General features: G+C 39.4%; 1 protein-coding gene and 1 non-coding gene across 3 annotated transcripts in view; both read left to right on the top strand.

The window, feature by feature from the left end:
- Positions 1–22,499, top strand: part of plxna1b (plexin A1b) — a 190,557-nt gene that overhangs the window by 33,651 nt on the left and 134,407 nt on the right. For both annotated transcript variants that reach the window (XM_046870381.1, XM_046870466.1), the window contains exon 3: positions 17,916–18,098. In XM_046870381.1, coding sequence (XP_046726337.1) covers positions 17,916–18,098 — 183 coding nt within the window. The remainder of the gene's footprint in view (positions 1–17,915; positions 18,099–22,499) is intronic.
- On the top strand, positions 7,954–8,026 carry trnag-ccc. Its single transcript has one exon. It is a non-coding gene; the product is annotated as a tRNA-Gly (tRNA).

Here is a 22,499-nt window from a genome sequence, read left to right as displayed (position 1 = left end):
AGTTCAACTGACTAGATTTCTCAAGTCACTCTTTCTCTTTTGCTCCCTTGCTCACTCACTTAATTCATTTAGAGGATCTTGATCTCGTCTTCTCTGCCATCAGAGTCCTCAGGGACCAGGCTCGGTTGTCGTCTTCTCTTTCATTCACCCTCTTAATCTCTTTTTCTCCATGCTCACTCATTCCACCCCCCCAAACCTCACATTCGCGCTCTCTTTCTCTCTCTGACGTCTTTGAGATTTTCAAATCAGAGCTTTTACGCGATCCCTCCTTTTTCCTGCTTTGGAAACGCTACATTTCGGGGGTTCGTTTCATTTCAGCAACGTTTTGTTGCTCGCAAGGGAAATAACCGCCGTTTGACACTTTGTCACAATATATTTGGGAGGTTATTAAGTAGGGGTTGGGCAGTGCGGCAAAATATAAAGTCATATCACAGTACTTGAAGGCATTTTAAGGCGAAATACCTCAGAATTTAGGCTTGTCAACAAAACTCCTGCTTCTGTTAAATTGCGTAAAAAAAAACTGTGCTGGTGTCAACTCGCCCATCCCATCAGCCAATCAGCCCACTTTTTTACTTCTTTTAAGAGATTATAATCATTTGGGTCGGTATTATGATTTATCTACATTCAGTTTTATTCATGTGGTGTATTTAACAATGAACATTGTCACACAGCAGCTTCACAGGAATATATAAATGCAGGATGGACATTTTACATTTCATAAAGTTTTCACTAATGAATATGGTTGCAAAGGGGTGAAAGATTTCTGGTAAATTTCCAGAAACATTCTGGAAACTTTCCATGGGAACTTCATCTAGAGTATTTTGAAACTATTCCAGGTTGGAAACTTACCAGCAATTTATGAGTATTAACAGGAATTTATGGGAATTAATTAGACATTTGGGGAAATGTATATAAACTGTATCATATACAAACATAAGCATTGGTTTGGTCATAAGCTGACCAGGCATGCAAAGTAAAAACTGGATTTAAACCAGTTTTTTTGACCGATTTAATTGATGGTATAATTTTGCTGCACAATATCTTACACAGCACAAGTTTTAAGCAGAAATGTATGTAATATTTATGTAATCTACATGAATACTCGCTAAGATGGAAATTTTTTGACTCATTTGTGCGCAGGATTGAAAAAATTATGTTATGAAAGTGGGGGTGGGGGGTGGGGATTTATATAATCACACTATCTGGTGTTTTCATCCTATAACCATGTACTCTATGGTCAAAAGATTCATTATTGTTTTTACACGAAGCCTGTTGTCACCGATGGCGGCTCGGGCGCAAAACTGTTTTTGCATCAATTTCAGTCCTGAAGCCATCATATCAATTATTAGTCCAAAAGTAAGTGGAAAAAAACGATTTCATTTACATAATAGTCAGAGCGCATGCAGAGTTTGGCTTGAATGGCTCAGGGCTGAGGAGCGTCGAAAACAAAATTCGCTTCCTTAAGCCATTCATCTCGCCCGTGTGCCATGTTTAAGGATGATGGACTGCGGAGGAATTCTCTTATTAATTAGTGGTCACATCGACTATGTGCTGTCGTTCTTTATCTCTTTATCTTCATTCCTGCCCACATAAAAAAAAAAGGTCCATGCTTGCAACTTTTTCATTGGGTCTCTGGGGTGGGGGGGCGGCGTGCATAGATTTGCAGCTCTCAGGCGTAGGGCCATGGAAATCTTTGAATTGTTACAACCTGAAAGGTCTGCAGAAACGCAATATTTCAACAAGAAAAAGAGTTAAGCTAGTACAGCATATCATTGATGGGTATTTGAGTAATACTGCAGTCAGTTCAATCTTATGAAAGCTCTAATGATAGCCACTGCATTGGTATAAAAGTGTATTGTGATGTCATTTAATTGCATTAGCAACATTTGTGGAAATGTATCCTATTACCTCACGCTTATCATGAAATCAGTCATCAACCACTAATGCGGTGTACGCGTGTGGCTGCCCGCGACGCTCTGACTATTAGTGTCTGGCAGCCAAATCCGTGCACCCAGGGCTTATACGAGTCACATGACCCCCATAAAAATTCTCTCTAGTCTAACAGTAGAGATCATTCAGTCCACTGTAACCAGACCAGAGCTGAGGACATGCAGTGCATAGCGAGTGATGATGGACAGCTCTGCAGAGGAAGTGAGTGTGGATCATGACTCGGTCACCTACTTCCTGCAGTGTACAGAGTTTCTGATGTCCTGACCGCTGCAGTGTGCACCGGTGACGCCACAGTGAAACCTCCACATCAGACCGGTGGCTATTGGAGTATCGGCGCAGGGTTTAGCTGTCACTGCACTGCTGTAAATTACCCAGTCAATAGGTCAGAGGGCAAGCTGTACTGAGCAGACCTTCTCAAGCCAATGACCCACATATGAACCAGGCTCTGATTAGCAAATGCGCTGGTGGGTGAGTATGTGCGCGCCTGAGAATGAGTTTATTTTTTTTATATGTGTGTGTGGGTGTCTATAGCTATCTCCATCTGTCCATCTATCTGTCTATCTCTTCACAAATGTATTAGGGCTGTCAATCGATTATATTTATTCACATGATTACCATGAGTTAACTGGTGATTTAATCACAACTTAATCACACATTATCTGTTCTAAATGCACATTAAATTAATACTTTCATTTTTTTTATACTCTAATCAACATGGGCATTAACAAATATGGATGCTTTTTATTAGTGAAACCAGACTCACCATAGAGCATGAAGGCAAAATATTCTTTTAAATGTTTTAAAGTGATGGTGTTATAAATTACGTAAATCATCAGGACACCAAACGGAACTTTTGCGGTGTTTCCACACGGACGGTTTCAATTGACTGATGTGTGCATCATGGCGGATTTTGGTGCTTGATTTAAAACTTGGCGCCTCAGTAAAACAAATGTTTAATGATTTTAAAAATGACTTTTTGGTGGAGTTCAATATATTTCTTTTTTTTTTATCTGAGTAAAGAATGGACGTTGTGAATAAATGTGTGTTGCGTTGAAGTTTTTAGTTTTGCCTCGTTTTTAATAAAAATAATCAAACAGAAATGCACACTGCATTAATCATGCATTTATAAAATTAGTGTGGGTAAAATGTATTTGTGTTAGCGTGTTAACGCCTTAATTTTAACAGCCTCCAATATCTATCTTTGTTTAATTATCTTTGTATCTGTCTATTTCTTTCTTTATAATATATATATATATAATATTTCTTTCTTTATAATATATATATATATATATATATATATATATATATATTATAAAGAAAGAAATATTATATATATATAATAAAATAAAATTTTATGTGGGTTTTCTGAGTCTGCATTTATGTGCATTAGTGCATCTGCTTTAACGCTATAATAATATGCGTCTGTGTGGGAATATGTATTTGAAAGCTTGTGCGTGTGTCTGTGTGGATGTGGGTATATAAATGTGTCCCTTTCCGGAGTGTGTGTGTGCATGATTGTGTGTGCGTGCACGTATGTACATGCAGGTGTGCATGCTACAGAGTGGAACATGATTAATTGCCCACTTCTCATAGCTCCCACTTCTGGACCCTTGTCACATACACACACACACACACACACACACTCGTGTGCTCTCTCTCTTTCTCTTGCTCTCTCCCTCGCTTACTCTCTCTTTGGCTTTTTCTCGCTCTCTCATGCACATACTGTATATACACACACAGAGGTGCAGGGATTGTTAGTTTATTAATAGACACATGACCTTCTTGCAGCAGCAGTGTATAGGCGATTCCCGATACCCAAGAGACAGACAGAGAGTGAGAGTGTGTGAGAGAGAGAGAGAGAGAGAGAGAGAGAGAGAGAGAGAGAGAGAGAGAGAGAGAAGGAAAGATGGGGGGGGGGATAAAGTAAAGGCTTATGCAGGCAGGTGTTTGTAAGAACGTGTTTGTATGTTCGCACCATCATTTCTACTGCAAGGCAACAGTTTTGCATGCGTGTGTTTTGCGAGCGTGCAGTTGCAACTTGGCTGCTGAAGTGCTTATCTGCTTCTCACACACTCTCTCGTGTGCACATTTGGAGCTTTAATCTGTTAAATTGTTTTCTGTTACACAGGCCACTCAGCTAAACGCTCCAGATTACACTCCTTTGATTGCATTCAAATCCATACTTTACACACGCACACACTGATGGGGTCTTATCTCTCACAGCCGTGACTACACACACACACACGCACGCACACACACACGGGCAGAGTTATGAAGATGAAATACCTGTCCTGCCTCATCTATTCTCAGTTCTGTACTTTTTCACAGACTCAGGAAGCTGGTACTTTTACAGATTCTTCCGTTCTCTCACACACCCACTATGTGTTGTTCTTGTGCGCGCACACACACACACACACACACACACACACACACACACACACACACACACACACACACAGGCACATGGATGCTGTGAGGAAGTGAGTAGGCAAAAAAAGTGTAATAATAGAAAGTGCATGGCAACTATGGCCACCAATTACATCATGTGTTAATCCAGATTTCAATTATTCATGTTGTAAACCACCTCACTGCCACATGTTTGCTGTTCGGATTTGGTTCTTCATGGGTGTGATAGTTTTCAGTCCTGTTTACAGGAATTGCATTTTGTGATGTCATGCAGATAGAACCATTTAATATAATTTTATGGAAGGGTGTGATACAAATATTTGACACACTGCCAAAAAGTGTAGTAATACCTTTCTCTACTAATAAAACAGGCGATGAAGCGAATAATGAAAATGGAATGAACCACACGGTTGTTTTAAACTGTCCAGCTCATTATGAGCTGCTACAGGAAGCCCCACCCCTTCTCCTCAATCTTACTGCTTTCTGTTCAAGTAAATGGAGAATGTTTTAAGCTTATTTAAAAAAAGAAATCTCTGTGGATGTTTGACCCTCACATACTTCTCTGACACACCTGACTTCCTCATACAATACCACAATTCCTCTTTCGACACTCTGTTGTACGCGTTCTCTAAATCCACAAACACACAATGCAACTCTTTCTGACCTTCTCTATACTTCTCCATCAACATTCTCTGTATATATACTATTGCTCACAGATGGTCACCTCTTCTCTCAGCCTGGCTTCCACTACTCTTTCCCATAACTTCATGGTGTGACTGATCAGCGTTATTCCCCTGTAGTTACTGCAGGTCTGCACATCTCCCTTATTCTTAGAGATCGGTACCAGCACACTTTTTCTCCATTAATCAGGCATCTTCTCACCTTCCAAAATCCTGTTAAACAATCTTGTTAAAAACACTGCCATCTTTCCTAAACATCTCCATGCTTCTACCGGTATGTCATCTGGTCCAACCGACTTTCCACTTTTCATCCTCTTAATCGCTGCTCTCACTTCCTACTTCACCATCTAAACACCATCCAACCTTTCTCTCTCTCTTTCTCTCTCTCTCTCTCTCTTTTTCTCTCTTTCCCTCTCCATTCTTTATTGCTCTAACTTGCAGTACATCCTTCCCAGCTCGGTCCCTCTGCCTGGCCAATCGGTACAAATCCTTTTATCCTTCCTTAGTGTCCAACTTCTCATACAGCTTCTCATATGCCTTTTCCTTGGCTTTCGCCACATCCCTCTTTACCTGCTGCATCTCCTTGTACTCCTACTTTTCTCATCACTCTGTCGATCCCAATTCTGTTTTGCCAACCTCTTACTCCTTATGCTCTCCTGCACTTCCTCATTCCACCACCATGTCTCTTTGTCTTTTTTTCTACTTCCAGATGTTACACCAAGTACCTTTCTAGCTGTCTCCCTCATCACTTCTGCAGTAGTTGCTCAATCATCCAGCACCTCCTCATCACCACTGAGCCCCTGTCTGACCTCCTCCCTGAATCTCACACTACAGTCTTCCTCCTTCAGTTGCCACCATCTTATTCTTCTTTCAGTCCTCACTCTCTCCACGACCCTCCCCATTTACCCGGGCTTGAGACCGGCACTAAGAGTGCACTGGCTTGTGCAACCCTAATGGCTGGGTTATATCTATTCTCATTTTATGTTGAGAACCTTTTAATTGCAATTTTCCCCATTTAATTTAATCATTTTATTAAAAATAAGTTTAATATTACATTAAAACAAATTGTTGATTTTTTTTTAAAAATTGTTAATTTTTCAATTTTTGTATATTTTTTTTAGATTCAGTACAATGAAAAATTTTACAAATGCTATTGTGATCATTTTCATGATAACGCTATAATTTCCTCATACTTCTTATCCCTCCATCACACTTAATTTCTTGCTGGCAGCTATAGTGTGTAGCTGCTCAGAGGAGGTAGTGTGTTAACCCTAGTATTAGAAATGTGTTTTGTATTTATTTGGTTGCTCTTGCCTGCTGTTTCCACTTTCGGACCACTGATTCACCACTGCAACATTTCAATTGCGTCCCCCCCTACAGTAATCATTCAAAGCCCTGCAGTGTTCATATTGTGTTTGAGCAGCAGTCTGAAAGAAATCTTGAGTCCCTAGTGATGAAATGATGTGTGTCCTGCAAGGGAAGAAGGGGAAAGGTGGAAAGGGGAATAAGGAAATGAGGGGAAAGAAAAGAAAAAAAGCGAGTAGAAAATGGAAGAAAGTGGAAAAAAGGAAAGGGTACGAAAGTGACACTATTGCTTCAAGGCTCCAGACTTGCAGTGGGTTGAAGTTCAGTTGATTTTGTTGCCCCTTTAAAAAAAAAAAAAAAAAAAAAAAAAAAAAATTATTTGATATATACATTTTATTTGTGGTGGGAAAGTGTAGAATGTTTCCAGATGAATAGCCAGCTCCTGCAGGTTGACTGTAGAAAAGAATAAATAAGATTGCTCTCTGGGCACTTTGAGTGTTAATCTTTTAAATGTTAGCAGTACTGCTCCAACTCTTAAAATATTACCTCCTAAATATAAACTTGGCTGATATTTTGTTCGGATGGATCCTTTTTTTTTGTAAAAAAAAAATTTTTTTTATTCCCGAACACACACACACACACACACACACACACACACACACACACACACACACACACACAAAAGAATGCTAGGAGTCTGACGATGACATTTATTACACTGCTTGTTATTGAGTTATTGAGGTTTTGGGTGAAATCCATTCAGCACCATCACAGTAACCAAAGGGAAAACTCATGTATTTAAAAGAATTGTAGCTCTAGTCCATAACCTCTCAACCAGAAGGTTGGCAACGATGCTCACAGGGCCTTAGGAGCGGTGTTATGATGTTTTTATTGAGTTTTATGCAGATTGGCTTGCATCATGTTTTAAAATCATCTGGCATAATGATTTAATTTGGAGATTCCTTGAAGCTCATTTTACACCAGTTTACATTTCCACTGCGTCCAGCACACTGCCAGGTTAACTAAAGTAGCCTTTTCCCACCACCTGTGAATGCATGCGTTATTGCTGAACACCATGCATATACCGAGGCTCCCACACATGTTTGCGAAATGAATTTCGCAAACATGTAGCTTTGTTAACGAAAGTGTTGTCAAAATATCTGCCATTTCTTTGTTTGGTTTTATCACTCATGATGAACAAAACATGTGTATGTATTGTGTATATGTATTATGTGTGTGTGTATATGTATGTGTGTGTATATGTGTGTGTGTGTGTGTGTGTGTGTGTGTGTGTATATATGTATGTGTGTGTGTATGTATATATATATATATATTAGGGCTGTCGATCAATTCAAATATTGAATCACAATAAATCGCATGAATTAACTCGTATTAAATCACAACTTAATCGCACATTTTTATCTGTTCTAAATGTTCTTTAGATTTATATTTTTCAAGATTTAATACTCTATTCAACATGGCCCTGAAAAAATATGGATGCCTTATGCAAATGTATGTTTATTATTAGTGAAACCAATAATAGGAGGAAAACAAAATATTATTGTAAATGTTTTAAAGGAATTATGAAAATTATGTAAATCAGGAGACCAGGTCCCCTGGTGGTCTAGTGGTTAAGATGCAGCGCTCCCACCGCTGCGACCCGGGTTCGATTCCCGGTCAGGGAACCATCCCCAGCCACTCTCAGTGCCGGTCCCAAGCCCGGATAAATTGGGGAGGGTTGCGTTAGGAAGGGCATCCAGCGTAAAAACATGTGCCAAATCAAACGTGCGGAGGATCCGCTGTGGTGACCCCTAACGGGAGAAGCCGAAAGAAAGGTTTTTTTTTTTTTATGTAAATCAGGAGACCAAACTGAACTTTTGCTGTTTCCACACTTTTTATTTATTTATGTCTGAGTAAAGAAAGGACGTCATGAATAAATGTGTGTTGCGCAAAATATTTATATATAATATATATGGCTGTGTATCTATAGATGTAGTAACTGTTCATTTTTGTATCTTAGGAAAATTTGGGATAAAGGTAATAGACGGATATGGAACAGATGGGAAGGGAAGGGAAGGGAACATTGTTTGGCTAAAAAGTGTAAATTTTCTGTAAACCTGTGTAAAGAGAGGGAAAGGGATTGGAGAAGAAAAGAGAAAGGAAATACATGCTATAATTTGCGGTGTATGTTAAAATAAGCAGTGAGCAATAAGCTGTTATCCGGCTTGCATTTTACTACAGTGTCGTGCACACAAAAAAGTTAAAACTGCACAGTGGTGAAAATCCTGTCAGATTAGCTATTACATAATATGGTTATAATAGTCTGCAGGGCAGATGTTTGGACATTTTCTCTTCTAAACCAGTGCAACAAAGAAGATTTCCTCAACTTCCATATATTTTCTGTTGCCTTAATACATCTTGGAAATATTATGCACCATGCACCACCTCATTACTAGCATTTATTACCTATTTACTAGCATAAGCTAGCATTTATTTACAGTAAGCAGCTTTGATTTACTACCTTTATAAATTCATAAAGAGGGAAGTGGTATCTCAGTGGTTAAGGTGTTGGGTAACTGATCAGAAGGTCGGGGGTTTAACCCCCCGTATCGCCAAACCTGTCACTCCTGGGCCCTTGTGCAAGGCCCTTAACCCTCAGTGCTTCAGGGGCACCGTATCATTGCAGACCCTGCGCTCTGACCCTAGTTAGCCTGGGTATGCAATATGCGAAGAAAGAATTTCATTGTACTCTAATGTATATGTGACAAATATTCTATTCTATTCTATTCTATTCTATTCTATTCTATTCTATTCTATTCTATTCATGCAGGTTATAGATAAAACACACACCATTTAAACATCTGACTTTAATAGGTTCCAGTGTGCCACAACCCCATTAGTCATGATGAGCGGCAACTGGTACATGCAACAATTTTTTTTAATGTAAAATGTGTGAAAACGGACCCCACATGTGAGCTTTTCCCGTGTCACATATGACATGTAATTGTGCTTAGGAGTGGCAGGCAGATGAATGTGACTTCAGTGTAGACATCAAGACAAATGACATTAATGCATTATGAATTTCCGAAGGAGAAGGAAGTCGTGTAACTCCACTTTTCCCCAGGAGCCTCGGGATGGTTCAGTGAGACGATAATAAGATGCAAATGGTGCAATAGATTATTACATGTAATTAAACTAAAAATAATAATAAACTGCTTTTATTTGACTGGAAAATGGCATTGAGTACATTTTGTCTCTCTTTAATCATCATAACAGTCTCATTTGTCATATAATAATTAGACATTCTGCCATTATCTCTCAACCTTACCCTCTGTGTGCTCAGTAATCCAGTGCAAATCTACAGTTTTATTGCAACATGTTTCTATTTTGCTGAAGCTGTGACGCTTGGCCTCATGCAGCACTCGAATCTGTACACAGCTGGCATTTTTATTGTATTTATTTTTTAAACTGGAAGACATATCTCAAGACTGACGTCACAGCGCACACACATACGCATGCAGCCACTGTCTGACTGTAGCACACTGGGACCTATTGAAAGGTCTGAGAAGAGCCACTACGAGGAATTTGGTGTGTGTGCGCGTGGCTGAACGCTGCTGTGACATTCTTTAGCTTTAAAAGCCGTTTCTGTCTCTGCTCGTTACACGTCCACCTTTACACACCGAGCACTGAACATACGGCATGGAATCACTCAATTAACTACTGGCGATTGTGTGTGAAACGTGTTTATAGATTAGGTGCTGTCTCTCTCTCTCTCTCTCTCTCTCTCTCTCTCTCTCTTTATTTATGTCTCTTATCTATCTTTGGGTCTCTCCCTCTCCTCCTTTTCTTTTTTTTTTTTGAGTCAAACTTATATAGTACTTTATTACCATGATTTACATACAGTATTGCCAAAGGAAAAATGAAGACAAAAGTATTATAAGAAATGCACAATTTAGATACAAAAACTAAATATGAACTGAAAAGAAATCAGATAAAATTGGAAGAGTGACTAAATGGCACGAAGTGACGAAATAATCGGTCAACAGTACAAGGGAAATTATGTACAAAAATAAAATAAAAGATTGAACATAAATATAAGTAAAGTAAATGAGAGAGATTGTGAATCAGATGTATGGTGTATCAGATACATTTTATTTTCTCTCTCTGTCTCTATTTTTGATCTTTCTCCGTTTTTTTGTTTGCTGCAGTCTATGTCTCACTATCTGTGTTTGAGTCTCTGCCCACCTGTCTCACTCTGTTTTGCTTATAACCCCCTCTCTCGATTTGTCTGTCTTTTAGAGTCTCTGTCTCTTTTTGAGTCTCTGTCCATCTGTCTCTCTCTTACTCTTTTTTTTTTTACCTTTGGGTCTGCCTTTGTGTTTGTCTCGCACTTTGTCTCTCTGTCTGTGTGTGTGTGTGTGTGTGTGTGTGTGTGTGTGTGTGTGTGTGAGATATAGCCAGGTGTACTGGATAGACACTGTATTGCTGTGTATTTATAGTGAGTCTTCCTGGCCAGACACATAATAAGCAGTCTGTGCTTCTGAGAGAACAGCGTGCATGCATTAATGGCTGATTATGTGGGAGTGTGTGTTTGGGTCCAGCCCTATATCAGCGTTCAGTTTACCTGCTCATTTGGCGTTAGCAAGGTGTTAGCTTTGTGACAAATAGAGAAGCCATTTTTATTTGTTTGTTATATTCTGGAATTATAACTGCATTCAGCAGCAAGTACAAATGTACTTTTGTACGTCACTCTGGACAAGGGGGTCTGCTAAATGCTGCAAATGTAAATGCTTAGCGTCTTTGTTTTTAGAATTCTAGCATATACAATCTTCACAATTCTTTCCTTAATTGTATTCATTTCAGTTATTTAAAGGAGAAAAACTAACTGTTGCATATCGCCTTTCTCCTTCTCATTAGTTGCGTGTTGTTTAAATGGAAGTTCTGGCATTTAATGATGTTATTCCACTGCAATGTTTCAAAGTACTTTCATTGGGTGAGGTATGCTAGGTAATCTAGTGTTAGCTTAACAAGTCGTAGCATCGCAGGTTGCTGTGTGGCAGTGTAGAAGTCCGGCTGTGAAGTGCTGTGGTACATACACAGATCACAGATCCAGACAGGATCTAGCGCCAATCCAGCGCTACTGCTTTCTCGCTGTGTGCGCTCAAACGCTCCAGTCCGCTTTTAATTCTCTTTATAGTCGCCTTTGCGTAGCCTGTGCACAAATACTAAGAGAAGCCGTTTCATCTTTGTCCAGCCGAAAGCTTTTGATTTTTTTTTTTTCCCCCAATTTGATTTTTATTCTTTGAGGAAAATGGAATTGGATTGCATCATATAAACTTTTTTTTATTATTTTTTTTTTGGGTGGTGGGATTGTCGTCTTTTCATTATGGAGGGAACAGTCTATTTTTTATTAATTTAATTTTTTGTCTTGTGTGTTTTTCAACTAAATGAACACTGCCCTGTATCCTCATTACAGGTGTGCGCTCGCGTGCCGTGATGGATAACAAAAGGCCATTTTAAACTAGAAGCTTTGCTTTTACGTTCACGGAACTGGAACACTTTCAGCACTATGGAGGATTAACCACCAGTTTAATTTACGCCAGCTTCCTGACACGCACAGCTGTCAACAACTGTCTTGCTGATAGAATAAATAAATAAATAAATAAATAGAAAATGTATTCTTTTTGAAGAATGAATATGACAAAAAAAGGAACTGGATGTGTCAAAGTTTCTGTCATAAAGATGATATATATATATATATATATATATATATATATATATATATATATATATATATATATATATATATATATATATATATATTATAATAGCATTCTAATTCATCTTGAAGGTGTTCAGTAAGGTGTCGATCAGAGCTCTATAGCAGGCCACTCAAGATCTTTCACTTCAAACAATGTACACCATATCTTCATTTAGTTTGCTTTATGCCCCTGTACATAAAGCGAACTCAATGAAAATATGGTGTACATTTGTACATTGTCATGCTGGAACAGGTCTTGCTGGGTCTCCTAGTTCAAGTGAATTGAACATTTCATGCTACCACATCCTTAGTCAGGTGGCCCAGGACCTAAATATACAAATGGTAATTGCTAGCATGGAGCGTATTTATTAAATAAAATGAAATTCAGTACAGAATTCTGTTTTTTCTAGACTTTGGAGAAGATACAAATCCATTTTTATCCACCATATTGGTTTGAAGCGATTTCTGTGTAAAGTGAACTTGAGGACAGAGAGCAAGCAAGCCACGATTTCTCCAAATAAACACACCAGTCAATCGCATTGCACAAAAACTACAAGTTCCTTCTGGCAGCGTTTGCAAATTTTAGATTTCTGGTTCTCTAACTTGGCACAGCATTCAGCCCTGCAGACACTCCCTCTGTGAGTCACTGCTGCTGAGCTGAAAGATATCAGGAGTGACACTTGGGATGCTTCTGCAAGTACATCTGCAAAGGGATGACACAATTATCAATAATTATCAATACATGACACAGTCTCTATTGAAACCTAAATCTTTTTGCTGCTCCCGTACAGGTTTATTACACAGTAGAGAAAATGAATGCTTCTTACTGCAAAATGTAGTATCTAGTAATCTAGTAAACATTGCAGAACTGCAGACAACGGTAACATTTAAAAGAATAAATACATCAAGCTTTCGAGCATAATTGACAGTTTCGGAAAGAGTGACTTCGCATGTAACTTCTTCGGCTGAGATACAGTTTTATATATATACATACATATATATATATATATATATATATCCTGTAATATATAATATAATAATATATCCTGTCATCGCGACATCGGTGTCACTGGTAAATAAAGCGTAGCACAACAACCAACGATACACTAAGCAATACAGTACAGGACAGGGGCACACTCGCAAGAACCGTGAGTCAGAGTGCGCTAGTAGAGGATATGTACACATGAGCTGAAAGCAGTTGCAGTATTGATTGATGGCAATGTGTCATAATAATGACTTTGCAGTGTACAGCACCAGCAGAATTAAACATGCATCTCAACATTTATCATGTCAAACCAGTCCTGTTCACTACTTCTGCACACTACTAACATGAAGGCCAGCTTGATGTACAGTTTTAGTATAGTGCACATTTCTCTGTATATGAATTTTTCCTTATAGTAGTTTTCTTTCCCTCTAGGGTTTTTTCTTTTTCTGTATTATGCACTCATTGCTAAAATACTGTACGTACGTTGCGATAAAATTTATATGCTTAGTCATGCTCTAGTTACAGTGTAGTAAAATATCACCTCGACTTTACACGGCTTCACTCCTCATTTAATATCTGACCCATGCTAAAATAGTTTTCTTCATATTTTTCTCAAGGGCTTTGCGATCAATCCTGTGATAACTGATTACATGCATTTTTGCTTTTTAAATTATTACAAATTAAACGGTACTGAACGGATGTCATTCACTTGCCAAAATTGGAGTGGAAGCGCTCCAATATCCTGCACCAGAGCCCTTAACTCAACCCCAATGAACACCTTCGGGATGAACCGAAACACCCATTGCAATCCAGGCCTCGTCGAACATCACTAATGCTCTCGTGTCTGAGTGGACACACATTCCCACACTGCAAAATCTTATTGCAAAGTCCACTTAGAGTCCTGGAGACTGTTATAGCAGCAAGTGTTAATGCATATTGTGAAATTGGACATTAAACACGATGATACATGTGTGATAGTCAGGTGTCTAGATACAGTGGATCGATCTTTATCATTGCAAACAACAGGTACACAGCAACGCAACACAGTTTATCATCTACAAGCAGTGCAAACAGTAGCAACTGTGCTAATAAATTGACAGGTGTAGATAATTAAGTAAATATATATATACAGCAAATAAATATTAGGGCTTTGGCAGTGAAAAATGTGCATATACTGTTAAAAAAGTACAATAAATAAACAGATATAAAGGCTATGGCAGTGAAAATGTCCAAGTTGTACGTACTTTTTACATTTACATTCACAGCATTCGGCAGATCCAGTGGGATTTTTTGCATGCACATGTTATTATACATACACATGTATAAAAATACCATAAAAACACACATACACTTCTTGCCAACGAGTCGTGTCTTCATGAGAGTCCACATAGTGTACGAGGTCATGTTTGCTCCGCATGCTCTCGTGTTAAGCGGGTGTGACGTTGCCATGACACTGGGGTTAGCAGTGTGCTGGCGTTTGTGCCCGAGCACTGACACTAGGCCCCAAGGCACAATTTTACACTATTGAGATTTCCAGTCTCTGCTGGGCTACACATTTGACCTCTGTGCCAGAGGGAGAAGCTGCTCATTCGCTCCCCCCCCCCTTTAGCACAAACACGCTGATTCCAGTTGCTGCTTTGGGAATAGAAGTGTAGCTGATGACGAGTAGCTCAGGGGCTGAGGTTCGGGCAGGAGCTGCAAGCGTTAGCTCTACACAATTCACCACGTAACACCAGCCGATTTTCTTCTGCGCACATCCTGCCTATGGAAGAAAGCGGTTACTAATTTATGAGTCATGTATGGTGGACTGGGAATGTAAGGAATGTTTGGTTTTAACTGTTAATAGCTCTGTATGAGAGTTGACTGTCTTGTCCTTCTTGGTCTCTCACTGAGGTGTCTGAGTTTCAGTCCTGTGGAAATTACTGAGGGGCTGGGGTTGAGGGATCATCACTGTGTGTGTGTGTGTGTGTGTGTGTGTGTGTGTGTGTGTGTGTGTGTGTGTGTGTGTGTGTCAGAAAGGGAGAGTGGGAGAAAGAGGAAGATAGATAGGGAACATTGTATCTTAAGCTAGCCTGTAGCGATGTTGTTTATCTCGTGGGCCTCATGTTCCTGTTGACACAATACACACACGATTTCACATGAGAGACTGGACACACACTTTTCATTCTAGTCCTACTTCAGTCTAATTTAGCAAGAACTTATTCTCTCCACACACACATGCTCTCCTTGCAGGTTGTGTGTGTATAACCAAATGTGTGATATAGTAGCATAGTGTTGGCTCTAAGCCAATGATGTACTGTTATGTAACTCGCTGTGTGTGTGTGTGTGTGTGTGTGTGTGTGTGTGTGTGTGTGTGTGTGTGTGTGTGTGTGTGTTTAGGCTATTGAATGGCAGAGAGGGAGATTTAGCACACTGCAACCTGTAGTATATGTTGTTGTCTTGATCCTCTAAAGCATTATATTGCAGCCGTGAGGCCCTGAGTAAGGTGATGTGCGTGCGTGTGTGCTCTTGTCTTTGTCTCTCTCTTTCATTCTGGATTTAAGGTCAGATTGTTAGGATTTAATAGAAGAGGATATGAGCTTGTAATAGGAAGTGTAGAATGTTCTAGCATGTCTTTGGTATATTCACGTGTGTGTCTGTGTGAGAAAGCTTTGGCTGTTGAATGCCCTTTCTCACTGCTTAAGTCTTTTAACTTTACGTTTGTCGCACGTGTGTGTGTGTGTGTGTGTGTGTGTGTGTGTGTGTGTGTGTGTGTGTGTGTGTGTGTGTGTGTGTGTATATATATATATATATATATATATATATATATATATATATATATATATATATATATATATATATATATATATATATATATATATATATATGAATGAAATAATCCAACACTGGTTATTTGCGACCCAACACACTTTTAGTGTGATAAAAAAAAGGATATAAACATCAGTAAATGCTTCCATGGCGGACAACCAGAGTTACATTCCTCGAACACAATTGAGCGTTGTGCCGCAGCCCTCAGCCTCTGAAAGGAGAGCCGAAAGTTGCTCTGATGGATAACTGGAATGCGTAAATGCAGGAACTTCCTGCTGTTTTGCTGAATGATTCATTCCGAAGTGATTAGGTATCTTATCAGTGCCTTTTAAAACGCACACAGGGCTATTGATGGACCTTTACACAGATAGTAATTAGTGTGTATGGTGGGGGAGGGGCACCGGGGTCAGGTTTGAGAGCATTATCGATAAGCTCTTGTAACCGTGAGCTTTCGACTGCTGTTTCCCGTTTCCTCCTTGCACGTGGTCGTGACGTGTTAAAACTTGCACCCGGAGCGGTTTCCGCACTTATTTTGACTGATCTAGCGATTGCGCTAATTAAGTGCGATTTAGGGGCGAGCGTGTGTAGCCTATGCCAGATGCACCACTTAACAAGAACGTCTGAGATTGAGCAGCGTGCTTCTCGCAGGGGTGTCTCGGGACGGATCCCAGCGCTGCTTCAGTCGCACCGTGTTATGAGAAACATGCTGAATAGGCTTGAACCAGTATTATATTTTCATATGATGATTTAACTAACCTTGGATCACAGTTTACACTCATCTGAGAAAATTGAAAAACGATTTCTGATTCTGTCGTCGTTTTCGGCTGCACTGTTTCTTTTTAACTAAACAATGAGGGTTATAATGGAAACCTCAGATTTTTGGGACTCCTAAGCTTCAACTTCAGCTATAGATATTGGATATTGGGATATGATGTTTCTACCTGGTTATCTGTAACAGGAAGATGTATACTGATTATAGTAATTTCTTCCCCCAGCGCTGTTGAAATTTCGATTCAAATTAATCAGGACGTATAAATTAACCGCCCAAAAGCATCCGTAGCAGCAGCTCTGACAGTAGCGCCAGCCACAATTCAAATCACAGCTTTCTATTTGTCATCACTTGTTTCAATTTGAGAAAGCGTTCCAGGTCTGAGCGGTTATTGCCGCGCAAAAACATCCGAGCTGACTGTGTGGATCACTTTTAATCACTATTACGCCGCCTTATTGTAAATAAAGGGAATTTATTGCGACGTTCGGTTTGCTGCATTGTAGCACTGACTTGAGATTTTTGCTTAGTCATCACTCCTATAGTCCCGTGACACTCATGATGCTCAGTACGTAGCGTATCTATTGAGTGTGATGTTTAATAGGGATGCTTTAATTGTGTTAATTGCGGGTATTGTTAATGACCATGCAATCAACTGTTCGCTTCTTCAGCTAAACGTATGTAATTGCAGGTCAGGAATTTCTCTCGTTTCCGCCTTCACTCATTTACAAACTGAAGCCAGAAATAATAATAAATAAAAAGAATGATGCAAACCCGAGCACACACACGCACACACACTAGCAGAAAGACCTGAATATCTGCTTGTGTATAATTTATCAGCCCAGACTCGAACATGCAGACTTGAACCTGCAGCTGTCAGTAACAGATGTTTCCAAAGATGTAGCCACCATCAAATGGTAATTCTGTATTTTTAGTAAACAAAACACGGTTTGAAACGTGAGTAACACAGAGTTTATTATTATTATTATTATCATCATGTTTTTATGACCCTTTTTCTTCCTGTTGTCCTCATAAGACCTAGATATATGAGCCTTTCCAGAAGCTCAGACTGGACTTTTCTACTCAGTGCAGTCATCATAAGGTGCAAATGTGTGTGTGTGTGTGTGCGCGCGTTTAAATGGGCTTCTGAGTTTTTGTTTTGAACACCCTGACCATTTTCCATTTTCACCCTGATGTTGGAATATCACACACCACCACATATACACTAACCTTTATTTCTCTTTTGTTTTGCAGCCCCTACAGATTGATGATAATTTCTGCGGGCAGGATTTCAACCAGCCTCTGGGCGGCACCAGCACCATAGAGGGCATTCCGCTATTCATAGACAAGGACGACGGGATGACCTCAGTGGCCGCGTACGATTATCGTGGCAACACCGTGGTGTTCTCGGGCACGCGCTCTGGCCGTCTGAAGAAGGTAAGAGGCAACACACCTATTCTGCTTTATTCCCATGACTTTGGAGTTGAGGAATGCGCCTGCAGGGAGGAGACGAGACTTTTTCATGGCTCTGGGTGGTTCTCAGACATGCTGGATATGCCGGAAATGGGCTGTAGCTGTCAGCTCTTGAATATTTGTTTTAGCTGGAGTTTAGTGAGGTAACACACTTGGGCAAGGACAGTAGCTGACAGTAATGTATTAAATGTAATTCCTTACTGTACTTAAGTAGGTTTTTCACGTATCTGTACTTTTACTGAAGTATTTCCAATTAGAGAAAGACTTAGTTGAACTCCTTCATCGGTCCCATTAATCCCATTGGTTTTAGGTGTTAATGTTTAGCAATAGATTAAATAAAAATAGAGAAGAGTAACCATGACTAACTATACATCATTCTAAAGGTCTAAGCCTCAAGCAGCGATTTCAGATCACTGTTTTTCAATGGAAAACGTATAATGAATGTACCTGCTGAATTTGTGTAAGCAGTACACAACAACATGCATAAAAAAATGCATTACTTACACATTTATTGTAATAACGAGTCATAAACACATCCACTGCTGCAGGTCCTGGTTTAGTAGGGAAGATAAGGGTCCACCGATCAACATTGAGCAAATAATTTTTACTCCAACCAAACAATAATGTTGTAATTTAGATGGTTATTCCTTTGTTTGTCACAGAACTTCGGATGGTGTTTGTGTGTATATATTTTGGAATCACTTTCGCATAAAAAAATTACATCCTGCTGGTAAAAAAAAAACAAATATGGCTGGTAGAATATAGTGTTACAAAACGCTTGAGACCACAAAAAAAAAAAAAAAAATCTTGTGTTGAGTCTACTCTATAGGCAGGTGCCATGACATTTTTATTCTGCACCACTTATCATTTCGAACCTTTTATTTGTAGCATTATGGAAACTAAATGATTGATGGAAAATGTAGCCAATAAGTGCAGGATTCTAACAGTATATGGGAGGATTTTATTCCTCTATACAAACTCTTACTGGCCAAAGCAGCACGTGGTGTGACGAACCAGGAAGTGATGCAGCTCTCAATTCGGCAAAAACAGCTGTTCATAGCGCGTGCTAAGTGGGCTATGTTTACAAAAATACAGAAAACTAAGAAAAAAATGGACAGTCAAATAAGTTGTTTTACTGGAGATTTGCAAAAAAAAAAGCAGCGATGTGGAAAATATTGTTGTGGGAAGAGTAACAACAGAGACTTAGATCTGCATAAAGATGCTGTGTATATATATATATATAGCAAATATATATAGCTTTACAGTTTTAGAGAAATGCTTGAAAAGTGTGTGTATTGTTGGGACTGGAATGGCCGCACATCAATATGAAAGGCCAAGAGCTATAAACAATAGCTTGTCTGCTACCTGGCCATCAGTATGAATGCAAACTCAATATCAATAGTCCCAAACATGTATAACTATAGCCTTTAATGGTCAGCCATTAATTTCTATGCATTTAGCAGGTGGCTCTCAAACAGGTGGATGGAGAAAAGGATCAGACATAGTCTCAGATAAATGTTTGTAGGAATCTTATTTGTAATGAAAATCTTCATAAAAGTTTAAATATAAACCCATGAGACGTCGCTTTTAACCCAGTACTTTTCTGGATTGCTCCAGGACTGATTTCATGCATTTATATAAAAAATTAATGTTTAATGCAGGAAATGTATATCCATGGCACGTCATCATCTATAACTTTTAAAGTATCTTTTTAAGCAATATCAACTTTGATGATTGACAGTAAATCTCAAAGTGTCTTCTTTTTAAAGATATTTAAATTGTGTATGTAGCCAACTTTTCTCAGGAGCTGGGTAGGGTAAATTTGGGCTGGGTAGGGTCGAGCCAGACATCGTCTCGGATTAATGTTTGTAGGAATCTCATTTTTTAATGATATCTTCATTCAATTTAAAATATAAACTCATGAGACATGTCGCTTTTAACCCAGTACTTTTCTGGATTGCTCCAGGACCGATTTCATGTATTTTTATATGAAGAAAAAAAAATTCCAATTCAGGAAATAATTTTTCACAGTACTTCATCATGTATAACATGTTATACATCTTTTACTTATAATCTTTTTAAGCAATAACAACTTTGAATAATAGACAGTAAAGCTCAAAGTGTCTTATTTTTTTAAGATGTTTAACTTGTGTATAGAGCCCTCTTTTATCAGAAACTGTTAGCATATAAATTTAGGTAGGGCATTTTCAGCTGTGAGTCCCAAAATCTGTGCCTTAAGGCTAACAGGTTAACTTCATTACATTTCAAAGTCGAGTATCTTAATTTTTATTTAACTACATTTTGAGAGTGCTGAGAGTCTTTTCATGTAAACTGGGTTGATTTAGTAAGTAAGAGTCTTGGTACTTTGGATACTTAAGAACATTTAAAGGCAAATACTTTTGTAATTCTACTAAAGTAAAAGTTAAATCGGAACACTTTTACTTTCAGTGAAGTAATATTTTACCTACTGTAACATTACTTTAACTCAAACATGGTTTGTGTACTTCATCCACCAGTCCACTAGTTGACACATTTGATGTAGGGGGATATCTAGGGAGGAGGAAATGTTTGGTTCGGCCCACAGATCAGAAGTTTGAGAATTCGAATCCCAGCACTGCTAGGCTGCCTCTATTGTGTTCATGAGCAAGACCACTCAGCCACTCAAATATATCTTGTCATAAATGTAAGCTAAGTAAGATTTTGTGGTTTTGACCATCTGGCCCAAAAACCCCCATGACTGTGCAGAATTTCAGTTTGGTGCCCATAGCGTCTCGAATGTTCCTTCTTCTCCATATCATGTCTGAAGGTGCTCTGACACGTCCATCATTGGAAGTGATCCCTAGTAATTTTTTTCTTTCCCTTTGGTGAGATTCATTTAGGCAGATGAGAACACAGCAATAACACTTGGCTGCGGACCAAAACAACCACTCCGAGGCCGCCTAAGCCAGTCGGATTTTCGGTCTGGTACAAAGCAGACTCTATTGCTGTGAGAAAACGACCCGCGTGCACAAAGCCACCCAAACTTGCCGTGTACGTCGTGGCTTGTTGTAGAGCCGTTAAACCGAGCCAAAGGACAGAAATGTGGTGCTGCCCAAATGATGTGCTCTGGGTGTTTGGGCCACTGAACAAAAGGAGAAAGTAAAACGGTGGCACAAACTCGCTATTAATATACTTAGCTTTTCATTTACTCTTATTTGGCTCTGTGTTCAAATTTGGGGGATTTATTTATTTATTTTCAAGCAAGGTATTTTTAAACCAGGGACTGAAAAAGATATGAGTACATATTTTGTCCCACACAACCCTCAGGCACTTCTTACTTTTTGGTTGCTAATTGTTGTATGCAGTATGAAACCAAATAGCAAACCAAACCAAAGGAATTGGTTTTGCTTTGACTCAACTTCAGATGCTGGACTGATAGATGTGGAAGTGCCTGATGGTTGAGTCGTGGTTTTGTTATGGGAGCTGGATTCGGGGTGTGGGTTGTGAAAGTGGTTAGTGTGGGTTGCCAATAGGCGGTGCCTCAGGTTAGGCGCTGGTCTGTGATCGGTGATGTGATTCGGCTGATGCTCTGCTTACCTTAAGGGTTCATTTCACTGCATTCAGAAGTAATGCAGCATGTGAATACAGTGCATTTGAACTGAACATTTCCCTGTCAGCTGGGTTGGACATTTAATGCATTTTCTTTTTTTTGTAGTCTGAGGATGAGTGTGTTTGGCCGCACCTCATTCCTACCTTTCCTGTTTTCCTTCAGTGAAGAATATAAGGATGTTTGGCAATGCTGACGGTAATACTTATGACTGTGCTCTTGGAATGCTGTTCCGTAGAACGGATCGCGCCGATCCCTGAGAACCCGTGTGTCCTCGAGGCATTATTCATACGTCGGGAGGAACAGGAAGAGTGGCGCGCTGTCTGCGCGCATTCTGCGTTTAGATTGACATGGCTCATATGCTAGAGCTAGCTGAGCACTCTATGTCGTAAGTGGATATTTCCATATTCACATATGGTGGCTCGCTCGTTGACATTTTCATTATGGTTTTTGTGTGTGCGCGCGTGGAGAGGGGAGATGGGTTGAGACAGAAGGGAGCATTGAAGCATCACATGATAAATTCACTGAGATGTGAAATGGAGGACAGGCTGTGGCCAATACCCAGGAGCGAGAGAGGGAGAGAGCGAGAGAGATGAAGAGGCTACTGGAGAGATTTCAGATTGAGATGGACTTATAATGAAGCTTTGTATTTTGTGCGCTGCTCTGCTTACCGCCTCTCCTCGCTTTTAAATATGCCTATTTTCTTTTAACCACACTCGCGCACGCATCCCATATAGATAACACATCCTTCTGAGGGTTTTTTTCTTTGCTCTCTTCTC

Source organism: Silurus meridionalis, chromosome 1 (assembly GCF_014805685.1).
Source record: "Silurus meridionalis isolate SWU-2019-XX chromosome 1, ASM1480568v1, whole genome shotgun sequence".
Classification (NCBI taxonomy): domain Eukaryota; kingdom Metazoa; phylum Chordata; class Actinopteri; order Siluriformes; family Siluridae; genus Silurus; species Silurus meridionalis.
The sequence above is the reverse complement of the archived record's forward strand: the minus strand, read 5'-3'. Positions and strand labels throughout refer to the sequence as shown.